General features: G+C 41.3%; 1 protein-coding gene across 3 annotated transcripts; it reads right to left on the bottom strand.

Annotated features, from left to right (window-relative positions):
- Positions 1-420: 420 nt before the first annotated feature.
- On the bottom strand, positions 421-14060 carry LOC109766103 (separase). 3 transcript variants are annotated; one of them, XM_020324872.3, is made up of 27 exons: positions 13290-14060; positions 13006-13183; positions 12821-12913; positions 11088-11219; positions 10524-10987; positions 10328-10436; positions 9914-10039; positions 9530-9829; positions 9325-9444; positions 9006-9227; positions 8675-8785; positions 8390-8536; positions 7935-8303; positions 7760-7849; positions 7381-7629; positions 7005-7128; positions 6022-6909; positions 5252-5495; positions 5047-5149; positions 4693-4884; positions 4555-4607; positions 4238-4467; positions 3903-4149; positions 3348-3738; positions 2719-2958; positions 2193-2280; positions 421-1469 (listed from the first exon to the last, which is right to left on the bottom strand). In XM_020324872.3, exons 1-27 carry the CDS (start codon positions 14003-14005, stop codon positions 952-954), a joined length of 6744 nt encoding a protein of 2247 aa, XP_020180461.1. In that variant the 5' UTR covers positions 14006-14060; the 3' UTR covers positions 421-951. The 3 variants fall into 3 exon arrangements, with proteins under 3 accessions (XP_020180461.1, XP_020180462.1, XP_040248783.1); XM_020324873.3 differs by having other exon boundaries at positions 10328-10433; XM_040392849.2 differs by lacking the exon at positions 13290-14060 and having other exon boundaries at positions 11105-11219; positions 13006-13124.
- Between the last annotated feature and the right edge of the window lie 154 nt (positions 14061-14214).

Here is a 14214-nt window from a genome sequence, read left to right as displayed (position 1 = left end):
TTTTGGCATAGTGCTCCCTTCCTTCCAGAACATTGTGCGTACAGGCATTTTTCACTAGTCAAACATTGTAGAGTTCGACCAAGAATATCTAATAAATACTACAATATAAAACAAAAATGCTAAAAATATGGCGTCGGATTTTTAAGCAGGGGAGATCCAGCGTTTTTTATGTCAAAAATTATATTGTACCAAGGATGGCAATTTTTTTAGAAGCACAGCGATTCCTGACAAAAACTGAGCATCAATTTGTAGCAAAATCCATGTAAAATCATGTCTCATGAATCATGGTGTACCTGATATAAATTTGGTTAAAGGTTATTAAGCTTGACTTTTCAAGGAGAAAAACTTTGCCAGCTATATTATGGAAGCATAACAGAAACACACGTGGCCCAAACCCTTGGCTACTACAGTACAAGAACATACAATTAAACCAGCTATATTATAATGTAACAGAAAGAATCAGATCTATAGTGTACAAAATAATACAAACAACAGTTACCAGTTGCCTTGTGGCAGGTTCATTTGCTCTACATTCTACTGATTTCCCGGAACATAAGATTACATATGTGCTCAAAATTACATTTGGAAGCACATGTATAACAAATTAACAACAGATCAAGGTTCATTTGCTCTACATGCTACTGATTTCCCGGAGCATAATTTTACTCGTATATACCCTGTGTTGGCACAGCACTGAATCTCGTCAGAATCGATGAAATTTCCGGCTGCTCCTAGGGTAAAAAACAGCCAATCAGCATTATCTTGTTAGCTCTGCATCTGCTGCTAAGTACAAACAACAGCATAGACATGTCACCAGAACATTTGAGCTTGTGCAATGACATGCCTATCATGGCACCTCCCTCGGTGCGATGCGGTTTGCATCAGTGGCTCAAAGCCCAGAACTACAGCATGCAGTCCTCGATGATCTCCCATTACAACACTGCATGTCCATTACTTCTTCCTGATGATAGTAGGCACACCATAACAAACAGGAGATGCACCGATCATAAGAGGAAGCCTGCAAGCACGCCTAGCTTCACTTATATGTGAAGCTATTCGCCTGTGCCCGCAGTTACAGCAACTACTACTGCCGCCCATCTCTACTGTCTGTTGTTGCTTCCTAGCTCGTGAGCCTTTTCGTCTTGACCAACCATTGTCCTTCGCGGCGATGGTCATGGACTCAAATTCTTGTGTCAGCGGGCAACATTTAGAGCAATTCTTGGCAGCTGTGACATTTTCTTGCAGCCATGAATTGAGCAGTGCTTTACTAAATCGATCTATATCTTTATCTGAGACGTCCCAGAGATTTGCAATGACTGAAGGAGAACCAGCAAATAAATAAGACAAAGGGGCCCCTTGAGGAGCATACGCTCCTTTGCAATGAAGTGTCCCACTACTGCAACCCATGAGGAGAGCAGCTGCACAATTATCTAACTTCTCAATTTCCTTTCCAGAGACATATTGACTACCTGCAACATTTTTTCACACTAGTTAGAACACTCTGTTAGCAGTACAACAGATACCTGAGCAGTACCCAGTTTATAAAAAGTATCTGAATGCTGAACAGTACTAAGTGGTGGGAGTTCATATTCCTTAACAATAATAGCACAAGTGGTCATCAAACCATCAGACTTGAAGGCATTTGTTAGCACTAGCGTCAGAAGCAATAGTTCCTACTGATACATCTGCCACTATACTACTACTCCCTCCGTTCCAAATTACTCGTCGCAGAAATGGATGTAGATATACATTCTACATCCATTTCTGCGACGAGTAATTTGGAACGGAGGGAGTATATAAGTAAGTTCTATAAAAGTACTCCCTCCGTTCCAAAATAGATGATTCAACTTTGTCCTATAAAGTTAGTACAAAGTTGAGTCATCTATTTTGGAACGGAGGGAGTATGTGTCATCTACTAGTTAAAGTTCCTGTGGAAGCTTTCAATACAAGCTTGGTGAGCATTTTGTACAAAATAACTTAACACGGGTAGCTATGCCCATGGAAGAACCAGACACTGTTTTTTAGCTTGCATCCTATAGTGTGGATATTATGGTAATGCGCTACACTTTGATGGCTTCAAAGGTTGAAGGTTGAAGCCGTGGAAGTTCAAATGACTCCGACACAAGCACATTATACAAGCCAGCAAAATGACTTAACTACCAATATTTATATCCATAGACCATAGTGCATACCACTTCCATGTCCAAAGTAGAGAAAAAGATCATGATTCCTCAGGGCCAAGACAAGCTCTTCAGCTGTTGGAGCATCCCCAGCATTTCCCTGCATGGCATCAATGCATCACAATTATATGCTGGTGATTGCTTTAAGAAAAATCCAAATTTATACTTTAACTAGCTTGCATCATTCTTGGATACATGGCTTATTTCCTTGTGACAGACGTTAAAGCGTTTCAGCAGGTTGCATCATCTATATATAGTATGCTAAACTTGATGCATGCCTGACTAGTGAAACTAACAATACACTCAAATGGAGAGTCTACACCAAAAGCTACCAGGAAACCAGATTTCCAACTATTTATATTTACCATTTCTAGAGTTTAAAGAAAACAGTAAAGGTTCCACTTCCGCAAGCCAGACTACATTGTTTATACAACACAGTTGTAGGATTCTTCTTTTGCAATATTCACCATTGAGAAGGTTGTTTAAACAAGCAGCACATTTTCTCATCATCTCTAAATAGTTAACAGATCATCGTTACCTTCCACTCGTAGTTTCTAAACAACTGATCAAATTCCTCTTGTGTGCTGATCAAATCACCACCAGGATTCAACAGATAGAATGCATTGAAAGGGTCAATAACAGGAAAAGGAGGGTCTATGACACTGGCATCTTTCTGATGATTAGTGCTTCTAGTCAATGCTAGAAAGATGCTTCTCACTGACGGCATGCGGTACATTTCCTGATTCCTTAACACAGGCAAGTTCTCCCAAGGAAGCATCTGCACTCAATCATTTTTAAGAAGAGGTTAAAGAAGATAATGATGGGGATCGAAAAAAAACTTCTATTGGCAATATTGCTAGACAAAGAATACGAGAAAGCTAGCAGTAGAACATTTCCTTTCAAGGTTAAAGAATATTGCTACACTAAAATTTACCATGAAAGATCCTTACAGTGTTGTTTCATCCATTGTTTAATTATTTACCGCAAAAATGAATTACATTAGATCACATCAAGGTAGATGCAAATGATGACACAGCTTTCATTTAATTTATCCCTTCCAGTGGCTAATCAGTAAGGCGGAACATCCGTCAAAACTTATAACAGAGTCAAAAAGACCTTTTTAATAACAGAAGAGATAGCCAATAATAAGGATATCATAATGCTCACCTGCACATCAGTATCTAGAACTAAAATCACTGGAGTTCTCTCAACTAGCTCGGACAGCTCATTCACTACACCATTGCATAAATGCTCAAGGGGCACCAGAGCTTCAGCATCAATCTGGCAAGAGAAGGCTCTAAGTCTATCTCTTCCACAACACCCTCCCCTGCCAAAGTAAGCTTTATATGATACAAGCTGAGAAACACATTCTTTCAGTTCATCCACTGATGCAACCCCACCAAGGATGACCTTGATGAGCGCTGGATTTGCTTCAAGTTTGAATTCTGATTCTAGACCAGTGATTAGATTTTCCAGCACTGCCTCACTGTGTTGGTCAGCTGATTGGTGCCCCAGCAGAAGGTATTTCCAGGGTCCTAGCCACAATTTTTCCATGTTTCTGTTCAAAACGGCAAACAAAGACATCAGAACAAAGGAATATTGATTTTTAAAACATAATCCTATAATGAAAACGCAAATCTTCAATAATGTACGGAGCAAGATATCTAAAGACCGTCTTAAAATATTTACAGTTGCACGCGTAGCATACATAAGAAATCTTACTCCAGTATCTCATTAAGGTCGTTGTTGAGCTTCATTCTATCCGACCACCACCTTACTGTATTTGCTTGTCCATCCTTTGGAATATCAATTGCACCAGAGAGGGATCTAAAGTTATCCTTAAGTAGCTTTCTGAAAGTTGGAGCCACATAATCTATAATAGTGCAGCTCCAAGGGCACTTCCAATTCTTATCTGAAGCTCTAGTTGGATTATCCAGTTCTTTGATAGAAGAGTCTTCATTATGTGCTTCTGTCAAACAATAAGCATGTGAATAAAAAGTGCAAGAGACCCAATATTAACTTATAAGACTATGCAACACAACAGGCAATCTACACACCTTTTGAAATAGAATCCACTGGTAGAAGCATTGTGGTAGGCTTGTTTGTTGAATCAAACCTTGAGAGCAACATCCAAGCAGGAAACAGGGAAGGGAGAAGAAGTGCTTCCCCAAGAACATTCACAAAATCACCTCCAAGCATACTAATGCACACAATTGGTACATCAGGAAGTTGATTGAAAAATTCTGATACATGCTTTTCGAGATGTTCCATGTCTGCCGATGAAAACCTGATACCGAAATTGTAGTTTAATTATACATGTACATACACCATATGAAACAATAAATCAGCAAGTTAACTATTTAAAATTTTGAACCTTAGAAACTTTGGGACCTCATCTATCTTGTTTGCGAAATCTCCAACAAGACCCTGAAAACATGAAGGGGAATTATTAGAACAAATGAAGTATGCCAGTATGTGTTAATCTGGTTGTGAACTTCGGAGTGGTACAAACCTTCGAATCTGTTTTTCTGGGCAATGCCTGTAAGCTTGCAAGGTAATGACAATTGAGATGAGTTCCAACAGAAGCCTGATGAAAGTAAGCAGCCCAATGATTCAAAGAGAGAGATCCCTTGGAATACAAAGGTAATTGAACCGTGGAATCTATCGTTGAGAGTAAGAATATGCATGTGAGTAGCCTGCAAACCTGCAATGGGGGAGTTGGATGTAAAGACAGGAGCAAGTGTATAATTGACGACAAAAGGAAAAAACAGCCTGACTTGAGCAGACACTAACAAAAAGAGGTAGAAAGATATACGAACTAAGCATTTAAAATTACGAGAGCGAATGACTTGAGAATATCACAGACCTCCTGAAGAAGTGAAGGACTCTCTCCAGATAACACAAAAGCTTTCAGCAACCAAGAAACGATATCAGCCGTTTGTACACTAGAGAAGCTGCAGCAACTATGCCTGCAGATAGTGATGATGACAGTTTAGCAAGGGCCGTGAACTGCTACGATCAGAATGTTATGCATGTGACTGATGCATAATAGGGAATTGATTTAGACAAACCTTGACTGTTCTGAAAGGAAACCCTTCAGCAAAAAGAAACTCATACTACATAGTATTTCCGCACGCTCTAAAGAAAGAAAATCACCAGTATTTTCATTCATGATTAGTCCAATTAAATGAGGCTCATAGGTTCTATAACAACCTTGAGGAAGAGATCTGAAATACAACAATGATATACACTGCCAGTAGATACTATGAACTTCATGAGCTCCATGCTTTCCACCCTGAGCTCCCAAGGCTCTTGCTGCAAAGGCAGCACATCAGGACTGAATAATATGAAAGAATTAAGGAACTTAACTAATAAGTAATGATCAACAAGTAGCCCAACTACAGAAGCAAGAAATCAAATTTGATCAAACTACTTAAGCTAACAGATCCATACATTTCCAAGTATCGCATGTAGAAATGTGGAGCGCTATATTTGTGATGTGAGAGCTTTCAGGGAGTGTCTACTTGTACAACTTGCGTAAGAAACTTAGGCTACTGTTTGTTTCACAGGCATTGTTGTGGCCGATCACACTTTTCTAACTCCATGGACCACCATCATAGACTAATAATTTAGCTAAGCTGAGCACTTGGGGCCCCCATTGTGTTGGCCACGTCTTTTGTGGCAAGGCACACTTCAGCTAACTTAGTTTTGACATAATTAAGCACCAAGTTACCAACCAATGAGATTCCTTAGGTATGTGAAACCTTCAATTGCGTGTCTCATAACTGAAGTATATCACAGATTGGTTTGGCACATAACAGAACATGGATAAAAATAGTACCTGTTTTTAACAGAAGAGACACAAGATGGCGTCGGCGGATGCAGTCTTTTCTGAACTGCAATATATTCTCAATGGACTCGGAATTGAGTGAATTAACAAAAAGGCAATTCCAACACCCAAACATATTGCATATGTCATCTCTGCTGCAGTAAACACCATCAAGGGAGCAGCTTAGCTTCCCACAGACCAAAGCATCTGTGGACAATTTGTCGCTCCCAGATATGTCATTCTCACTATTCAGTTCAGCTAGATCTTTTTCACTTTTCACATGTGCAGTTCGCTTGCTGGATCGGGTGGTTCTAGTCTTTGAATGAGCTGCCGCATTCTGTTCTTTGGCTAAACGTGATGAAGTTCTGGATGTCTTCTTAACGTTAACATCCAATGGTGGGGCACTTTCGGCATTCTTCAAGTTTTCCCTTTCAGATTTTAATCCCACAAGTTCATTGTACTGGTCAATAGGTTCTTGACTGAACAAAAAACAAGGAGTACATGGAGGTAACACTCCATCCTTGGCTGCTAAGGGTTTTTTCCCACGATTACAAGCTCCACGCTTGGTTTCTGCAATACAGTCTTTGTTGCCCAAAATGCAACTAGTATTAAGTTTACAACAGGACCCAGCAGAAAATTCCAAACTGGTGTCATTCAATTTCTCCATGGCAGATCGGTACATGCCTAAAGCACGAGACAAATTGCATGTTGAATGTTTTTGCAAATCTTTGTCAAATTGATTCCAAAACAGATCCCCAGCTTGCACATCAACTGATATCTCTAGAGTCAACCTGCATGTCTCACATGAAATGAATTCACCATTTTCTTTAAGGAGATCCCTAGCATGTTTAAGCTCACCCTCTGCAGCATCCCACAGCTGTCTCTTGCAGTATAGTTGACCTAAAAGATGAGAAAGAAGGGATAAATGAATAAAAACCAACACAGATGAATAAAAACAATAAACCAACAGACAGATCATCGCTAGATGTATGTACCTAACGCTGATGTAAAAACAACAGCAAAAATTGGCAATCCTTGGAAACATGATATCTCCTTTCCTGTCCGTAATAGAACTTCTGCTTCGGCGCCATCACCAATCAACTCATGCATCAGAGCAACCTGAGTATACATAGTGAAAAAACATGAATAATATGAGAAAGTCTGTAGCCAACTTGAGACCATGTTTTACATTATGGAAATGATTGCGATATTGCCAAAAGCCAAAGCAGTGTCAACATGAGCCATCACTCATAAGTAGGTTGGACTCATCTTACTATGTTAAAGATGGCTAGCGGTGGTGCACATATTCCACCAACTTTTTCAATCAATTTGCTGGTACTGAACTTAACTCATGCCACACTATTGTCATACCTGTAATATGCTTTCAAGGTAACATTTAAGTACATTCCATGGGGTAAGGAAAGAATCTCTCATGCTGCTTGGCCTGGTGCAATCTGGCCAAATTTCAGCCATTGTTGGTCCCCATGCTTCAAGTGAAACAAAGCCTTGCCCACCAGAACATTCGCTTTCCTTGCTTACAAACTTGCCCAAATAAAATTTGAACTTCTTTTTTAGGAGCTTCTTGCGCAATTGGAGGGCTTCTCTTCCATATGAAATGGCCTGCAAAACAAAACAAAGAGTTGTTCTGATTACAAGGGGCTAAACTATAAAGCAGCTCTACAGTCAAGCAAATTTCATAATAGCTGGAGATTTTCCACCAAAGTAAATTGATGAGAGAGAAAATGATTACCTGGAGAAGTTGTCCTCTTGACAGAAGTCTTTCTGACAAATCATAATACAGCCAGCCAGCCAGATAGGTTGATTGATTATTCGAAGGAACCTGCAAAAAGCAATACAAGATGCATAACAGAAAAACTAAAGGACAATAAGAACTACATTTTTGCAATGCTAGTAACTGAGCTTACTTCAGAAACCAGAGATGATGCAACTTTAACAATCCCATCAACATTAGCATTGAAACCAAACTGATTTCCAAGGGAATATTCACACGGTTGAGAAAAGAATTCAACAGGCCACAATTGCTGAAGAAACATAGAAAGAGAAGGATAATCTCCTTTGAAACAGTTTCTCCAAAACAATGTATTGCGGCAATCAACACCAAGGTGTTCTGCCACATAAGAAAAAAAAATCTGGTCCACTGGGAGATGACAGCACGCATGATTAAGGCGCCGGTTGATAAATAACATGGATAATAACTTTTCTATGGGTAAATTTTCTTGCTTCCACATCGTTATGATAAGCTTGCACAGCTCAAACTGAAGCTCAAAGTGACCCTGATATAGGGCAAAAAACACATAATTATCTTGCTAAAGGCACAGTTATATCTTATCAAACCTAATAAGTTTTAGCTTTGACTTACCTTCATGGCCAACAAATCAACAAGAGAACAAAGAAGTGGTACAAGAGTTTCTGATGGCTGTTGAAAGATCACACCAGGAGAAGAATGATGAGAAGTGCCCATCTTTGACCACAAGCCAACGGCACTCCTAGCATCATCAAAGATTACCTATTCAAAATAACAAATAACCATGAGCAAACAAAGGAAAGGCAATAAGGCATGTTCTAGCTAATGTACAACAGTACAAGTGACTACAAGCAATTCTTGTGAACTCAACTAAATGCAGCTCGGATATGAAGCAGTTACCTTGCCGCCACGATTGGCTTCCTGCGCACAATGTGCATGCAAGCAGTATGCAATAGCTAATTCATGCATCACAATCGCATTCCCTCGAGATGAATCCAGTAAGATGCTTCGCTGGTTCGATGGAAGAAAATGATCTTAGATCTCACTCGTGGTATGTTATGATGCAACTTATCTCTATTGCGTAGCCCAAGGAGCATATATATATATTACACATGACTTGGGGTATAAGGAAAGGAAACATAGCCTAATAGGACTCCTGGACCAATACTAATACCTCCTACCATGGTATACATAAGAAAACAGGACAAGAAGGGGGTGGCGAGGGCTTCACCAGTAAAGATATGGCTTCAGATAAGGACTCAAGACACCTGCTTATGTTTTGCACCCCAGATGAACGGAGTGCATGTGCCTTTCTAACTAAAACTTTTGATCTGTCCAGATAGTACTCTTTTGAACAATAAAGTTCATTCAATAGAATATCTATTATTCTTATTTGCATATTTCCGCAGAGCATGGTGGCACGAGATTCCATTTCTCCATATTTTAATAATTCCTGAAAAAACCAATGCACGTCCACGAAGCACTTCGCATCAGAAAGAGATCCAAATAAAGATACACTATTTTTAATCTAACAAAACAGAATCTGGTACCTGCTCTAAGATTGAGCCTATCAACTTCTTTGGCAAGGGAGATGGGTAGCCCATTAGAGAATGATATAGAAGTGGGGCACTATCCATATTTTGGTCATTCGCAAAATCCTTAAGTGTTATCTAAAGTTTGCATAAGAAATAAACAAAACCAAATCAGCAAAGTGTTTGAAGTGGGATAGCTTCTCTAGTTTTTTTATGTCAATACCTTCACCCACGACTCGATCAGAACCGAATAGCTTTTGTGATAATCTGATGTGTCACCATGGGCCAACAATTCAGACAAGCTCTTCACAACAATATCTCGTATCACTTTTGAGCCACATCTATGGAGAGTGTTGACCATCTTATCTATCCTAGCAAATGCATCTGTAATGATATCCTTCAGTGTATCCTTCGGTAGATCCTCAATTATGATGTGACCTTCCGTTCTTGTTGATAGTCTACAGTAAGAAAGTCTGATCTGTGCCCATGTTGCTTGGCAGCATAGTTCTAATGCCTTTGGTGCCTGAAGCAGTTAAAACAGTCAATCGTACAAAACTCCGTAGTTAAAAGCAAATTTAAGTAAAAGACCAGCACCTTAGAAGGGTACCTCTTCAAAATGTCCAATATTATAAAGTGTCACGCCGATGTTACCAATTGAAGGGATCAAATATTTGAAATCCTCAAGCTTTATCCATGTACTTGAAATGGCACAATTGATAGAATACAAGCTCTTCTGGACTATGAAAGCAAAATGCATTAATAGGGATGGTAGTAGAAGATAGTAAATTCAGTGATTTAACAGCAGTTCTCCACAAATGGACTGGTAAAGGAGAATACACAAAGTTGTTTATTGATAATAACTTATACATGCAACAAAATGCTCCAAAGATGATACCAATAACAGGCTGAATCAAGGGGTTCTATGATGCACAAGTAATAACACCAGTGGTAAATGACTAAATGGTCTTGAGTTCCTATTAATAAGATTCAAATACAAGTATAGGACAAGCGACTTAGGTACCTGGATAGCCTCTTTGGTCACAAAGGAAATTTTGATTGCTGACACTAGGGCCCTCAGTAAGGTTTTATTTAATCTCTCCTTCTCTTCGTCAGACATTTTGGTACAACTGCTAAAACACACAAAAGAACAGCTTGCAAAATCAGAAATCACTCGATTATTGCAGTGAGATAATACAGTACAATTTTATGGGCTTTACCTATAAGCAAAAAGGCTGGAATCAATAAACTGATTCAGTGCCATTAAGACACATGTCATTTTCCCCGAAGTGGGGACTGTTTTTTCTTTGAAGAAGCTCTCCCAAACTGCATTTGCAGGCTGCAATAGTATCTTGCAAACAAACTCCAAAGAATCCAAATATGCCAAAAAATTAATATGCTCACGTGACTGAGAACAACTATAACTGTCTTTCTTATTGGGATGCCTGGCATCAGTTAGTGTACTTGAATATTTACCCAAATTATCATGTTTACTGGATTTGCCATCAGTGACACAGAAAATCCGTTCTAGTGTGCCCAGTGCATTGTTCAAAGTTTGTAGGTTCTTTTCATTCTTGAGAAAATCCACTGACATAGAGGGCTGATCTTCGCTTCCCATTTGCTGTCTACTGAAGTGTAATCCAGTAGCATAAAGATGAAGAACTGAGGCGATGGGCGGGGAAATCTATAAGTTGCAAGCAAATTAATTAATCAAAAACAATAATAGCACTGTTATGGTATAAATTAACATCAAGCAATGGTAAAAAAAACAGTACATAATGTACCTCAGAAGAAAAACCACCTTGTCCATAAAATAGTTTTGAAGCACCAGCATTTACATCCCTATTTGAAAGAAAACTCCGAGAAAAATAATCTATAAACTCCAGGAACTCGTTCAAAGCTTTAGGTAAGTAGGCCTGAAAAAAATTGCATGATATTACAACAACTAACAATGTCTTATTGGTAAAATAACTCATTGCCTCGGTGCAAACAATATATGAGAACTGAGGTACACCAGAAATCTGCTTGCAAGACTTAATTGTCATTTATTCATAACTACCTAAATACCTGTGTGTTGCAACGGGGGCAACTTTATTCTAGTGGTCCGGCGTAGGAATTTTTGATTGGGTTGAGATTGAGATTTGCTGTGTGGAGGGAATCCATAAGCAAAGGTAAGGAAAGATATGATTTGATTGAGATTGTGTACATACAACTACATGAGTTGATTTTGTTGTTTTCTTGCAAGGGATTTCTTGCTATTGGTGATTTATTTGATTTCTGTTGATTGCTTTGCAAGGGATTTTTTTTTTCCAAGAAACGAGGAGGTGCGGTCGTTTTCAAAAGCTTCCTGTCAAACCGGCTCCTATTTCAATCCGTGCTGGACCGTTCAATTGCTTGTTTGGTTCGAGGTTGAGCTCACCCGCCGCCCTACGTCAGTAGTCTTCCTAACTTTTATTCCCTTTTTTTGCTCTAAAGTAAGCTCCTTCAAGAAGAGCATTGAGGTCGCAACAGGGCTCTGGGTAAATATTGTCCACCCGTATGAGCCGGGCTGTGAATATTTATAGGTCGGGATCTTTACTGAAAAATCACAATACTACACTACAACAATTTCGGGGTTATCGCATGGTTTGGGAAAAAAATCGGCGGAAAGGGGCATGTATCGATGAGAGGGTGGAAGTGATGGAAATGTAAACAACAAACTCCCCTTTAATAGTAGAGATGACTTACACCATCAGTAATCACAAGGAGGTAGAATGCTTCAAGATTAAAACAACATACTGAATCAGGACACTTAAACAGCATCTACTGCTCCAAGGCATCTAGCACATTCAGTATCACTACTAAAATAAGTACCACCAGCTCATAGTAAGATGTATTCAATAGAGAAGTTTAAACCATAGGTTGGAAACAAGTAACAACGTCTACTAAGATAACTTTACAAAGTTCAGCTATTAACAAGCCTTATTCACTTCTAGTTACACCCGCACATCTCCAAAACAAGGAACCACACTAATAGTTTAAATGTCGGAAGTAAGTTTCATGATCATGTGCTGTTGTCAAGACAACCACTTTTAATGCTAAACTTAGGCACAATCATGTGCTTCTAAATTTTAGTGAAAGACAATGTGTTTTATCTGCATGAAATTGCTCAGTCACAGGGAGGAGGAACTAGATGGTTTAAGCAACCAAAACAGTAAGTACCTCGCACAAAATTTACTATATGACACGGATGAACAGTTTCTTAAGCCAGCCTAAATTAAAGAACAAATGCAGTGTCTAAACCATGGACAGGAAACACTGTTTCGTAAGATAGATTTGCAAAATCCAACTATTGACAAGCCTTATTCCACTTTTAATCACATATCTCCATAGCAAGGAATCTCACTAATATAGGGACCATATTTCTAGCTTCACAATCATTTGGTACAGCCAAGTCACGGTTTTTGCCGCTAAACTTTGTATAGTTTAATGTTCTTCTGAATTTTAGTGAAATCAACATGTTTCAGAGGTACATTACCTTGACACGTAAAACAGACTCAAGCACGGCAAGCAAAAGCGATGTGCTCTCACCCCAACTCAAATCTACAGAAGAACAGATCTTGCGTGCAACCTTCAACAAGAATAAACAGTAAAACCATTAACCAATATAATTAAGTTATATTTGTTGAGTTCAATGGCAATCAAATTGATAGACACACGTACGATGGGCAAGCGTTCAATCAGCTGTGCCTTCTCACACTCCCCTAAGGTTGCAACACAGAATTCACGGACAAGATCAGCGTCGAAAAATGAAGACTCGGCAGCCAGGGAAATGGCACAGCGGCTCAGTGCATTCACAAGCAGAGTCACATACTTCTTGCTCGCCTCCTCAGTTGGAATCCTGCAACCGCACAAAGCAAGGTTATCTCACCGGAGCCATGGCCGCACAAAGCAAGGTTATCCTGCAACCGCACAAAATGCAGAGTTGGCAAAGCACGTTATCTCACCGGAGCCATGGCCGGAGCTGCTCAACAAGGTTACGAACACGTTCGTAGCAGGCATCTTCCTTCACCTTGCCCTTGCTGGCACAATTAGCAAGGCATACGGTGAGCTCAACCGCAAGGGTGGTGACCTCAGGGTCCGCGCCAGCCTCTCCTGCAATGCCAGGCTCGGGGAGGAGGGGAGCAACACTTGCAGCGCCACGAGAAGGCTTTGCGGCCGTCGGTGGCGAGAGCGCGCAGCGGAGGGCGTCGAGAGTGGCGGCCGCCTCCGCCTCGGCGCGGGCGTAGTGGCCGCGCGACTCGAGGCAGCACACGAAGCGGCCGCGCTGGAGCAGCACGGAGTAGGGCTTCCCGGCGAGGCAGGTCGAGATGGCCGCCAGGCAGTCGAGGGTGAGGCCGTAGATCTCGAGCAGCTCGTCGAGGCCCGCCGCGTCGCCGCCCGCGCTAGGGTTCGGGAGGAGGAGCGGCGGGAGGAGCTGGAGCGCGCGGCAGAGGAACGGGAGGAACCGCTTCGCGAGGGGGCGGACGGCGGCCGCGTCGGGGGGCAGCGGCGGCTGCTTGGCCTGCTTCGTCGCCCTCTTCGGCGGCGGCTTGGGGTTAGGGTTGGCGGCGGGCAGGTGGGGGGAGAAGGGCTGGAGGTAGGCGGCGAAGCGGGAGTGGAGGCCGGCGCGGGAGCTCGGGGAGGAGAGGGCCGCGAGGAGGTCGGCGGCGGCGGCCTCCATCGCCGTGCGCGGGGTGGTCGGAGCGGGGGCCGTGTGGGGAAAAATTTCGGCCGTTTGGGGGGGCGGGAAAAGGGGAGGGAGGGTTTTGGCAGAGGCGCCGCTACTCGTCTCGTCGCCTGCGCATTCCAGATCTGGCCCGTGCGAAGCGTGTGGCGGAAGATTGTGTGTGTATGGGCCGAACTGGAATTCTGGGACAATAAGCAGGCTTT

This window comes from Aegilops tauschii, chromosome 6 (assembly GCF_002575655.3).
Source record: "Aegilops tauschii subsp. strangulata cultivar AL8/78 chromosome 6, Aet v6.0, whole genome shotgun sequence".
Lineage (NCBI taxonomy): Eukaryota > Viridiplantae > Streptophyta > Magnoliopsida > Poales > Poaceae > Aegilops > Aegilops tauschii.
The sequence above is the reverse complement of the archived record's forward strand: the minus strand, read 5'-3'. Positions and strand labels throughout refer to the sequence as shown.

Bases quoted from the DNA above. Each gene is read 5' to 3' on its own strand.
- LOC109766103 (XM_020324872.3), bottom strand. From the start codon at position 14,005: ATGGAGGCCGCCGCCGCCGACCTCCTCGCGGCCCTCTCCTCCCCGAGC. The intron at 4,885-5,046 runs GTCTGTGATATT...CCCCCATTGCAG, and splicing joins GTCCTTCACTTCTTCAGGAG to GTTTGCAGGCTACTCACATG. The intron at 4,608-4,692 runs GTTTGTACCACT...TCATGTTTTCAG, and splicing joins CCAGAAAAACAGATTCGAAG to GGTCTTGTTGGAGATTTCGC.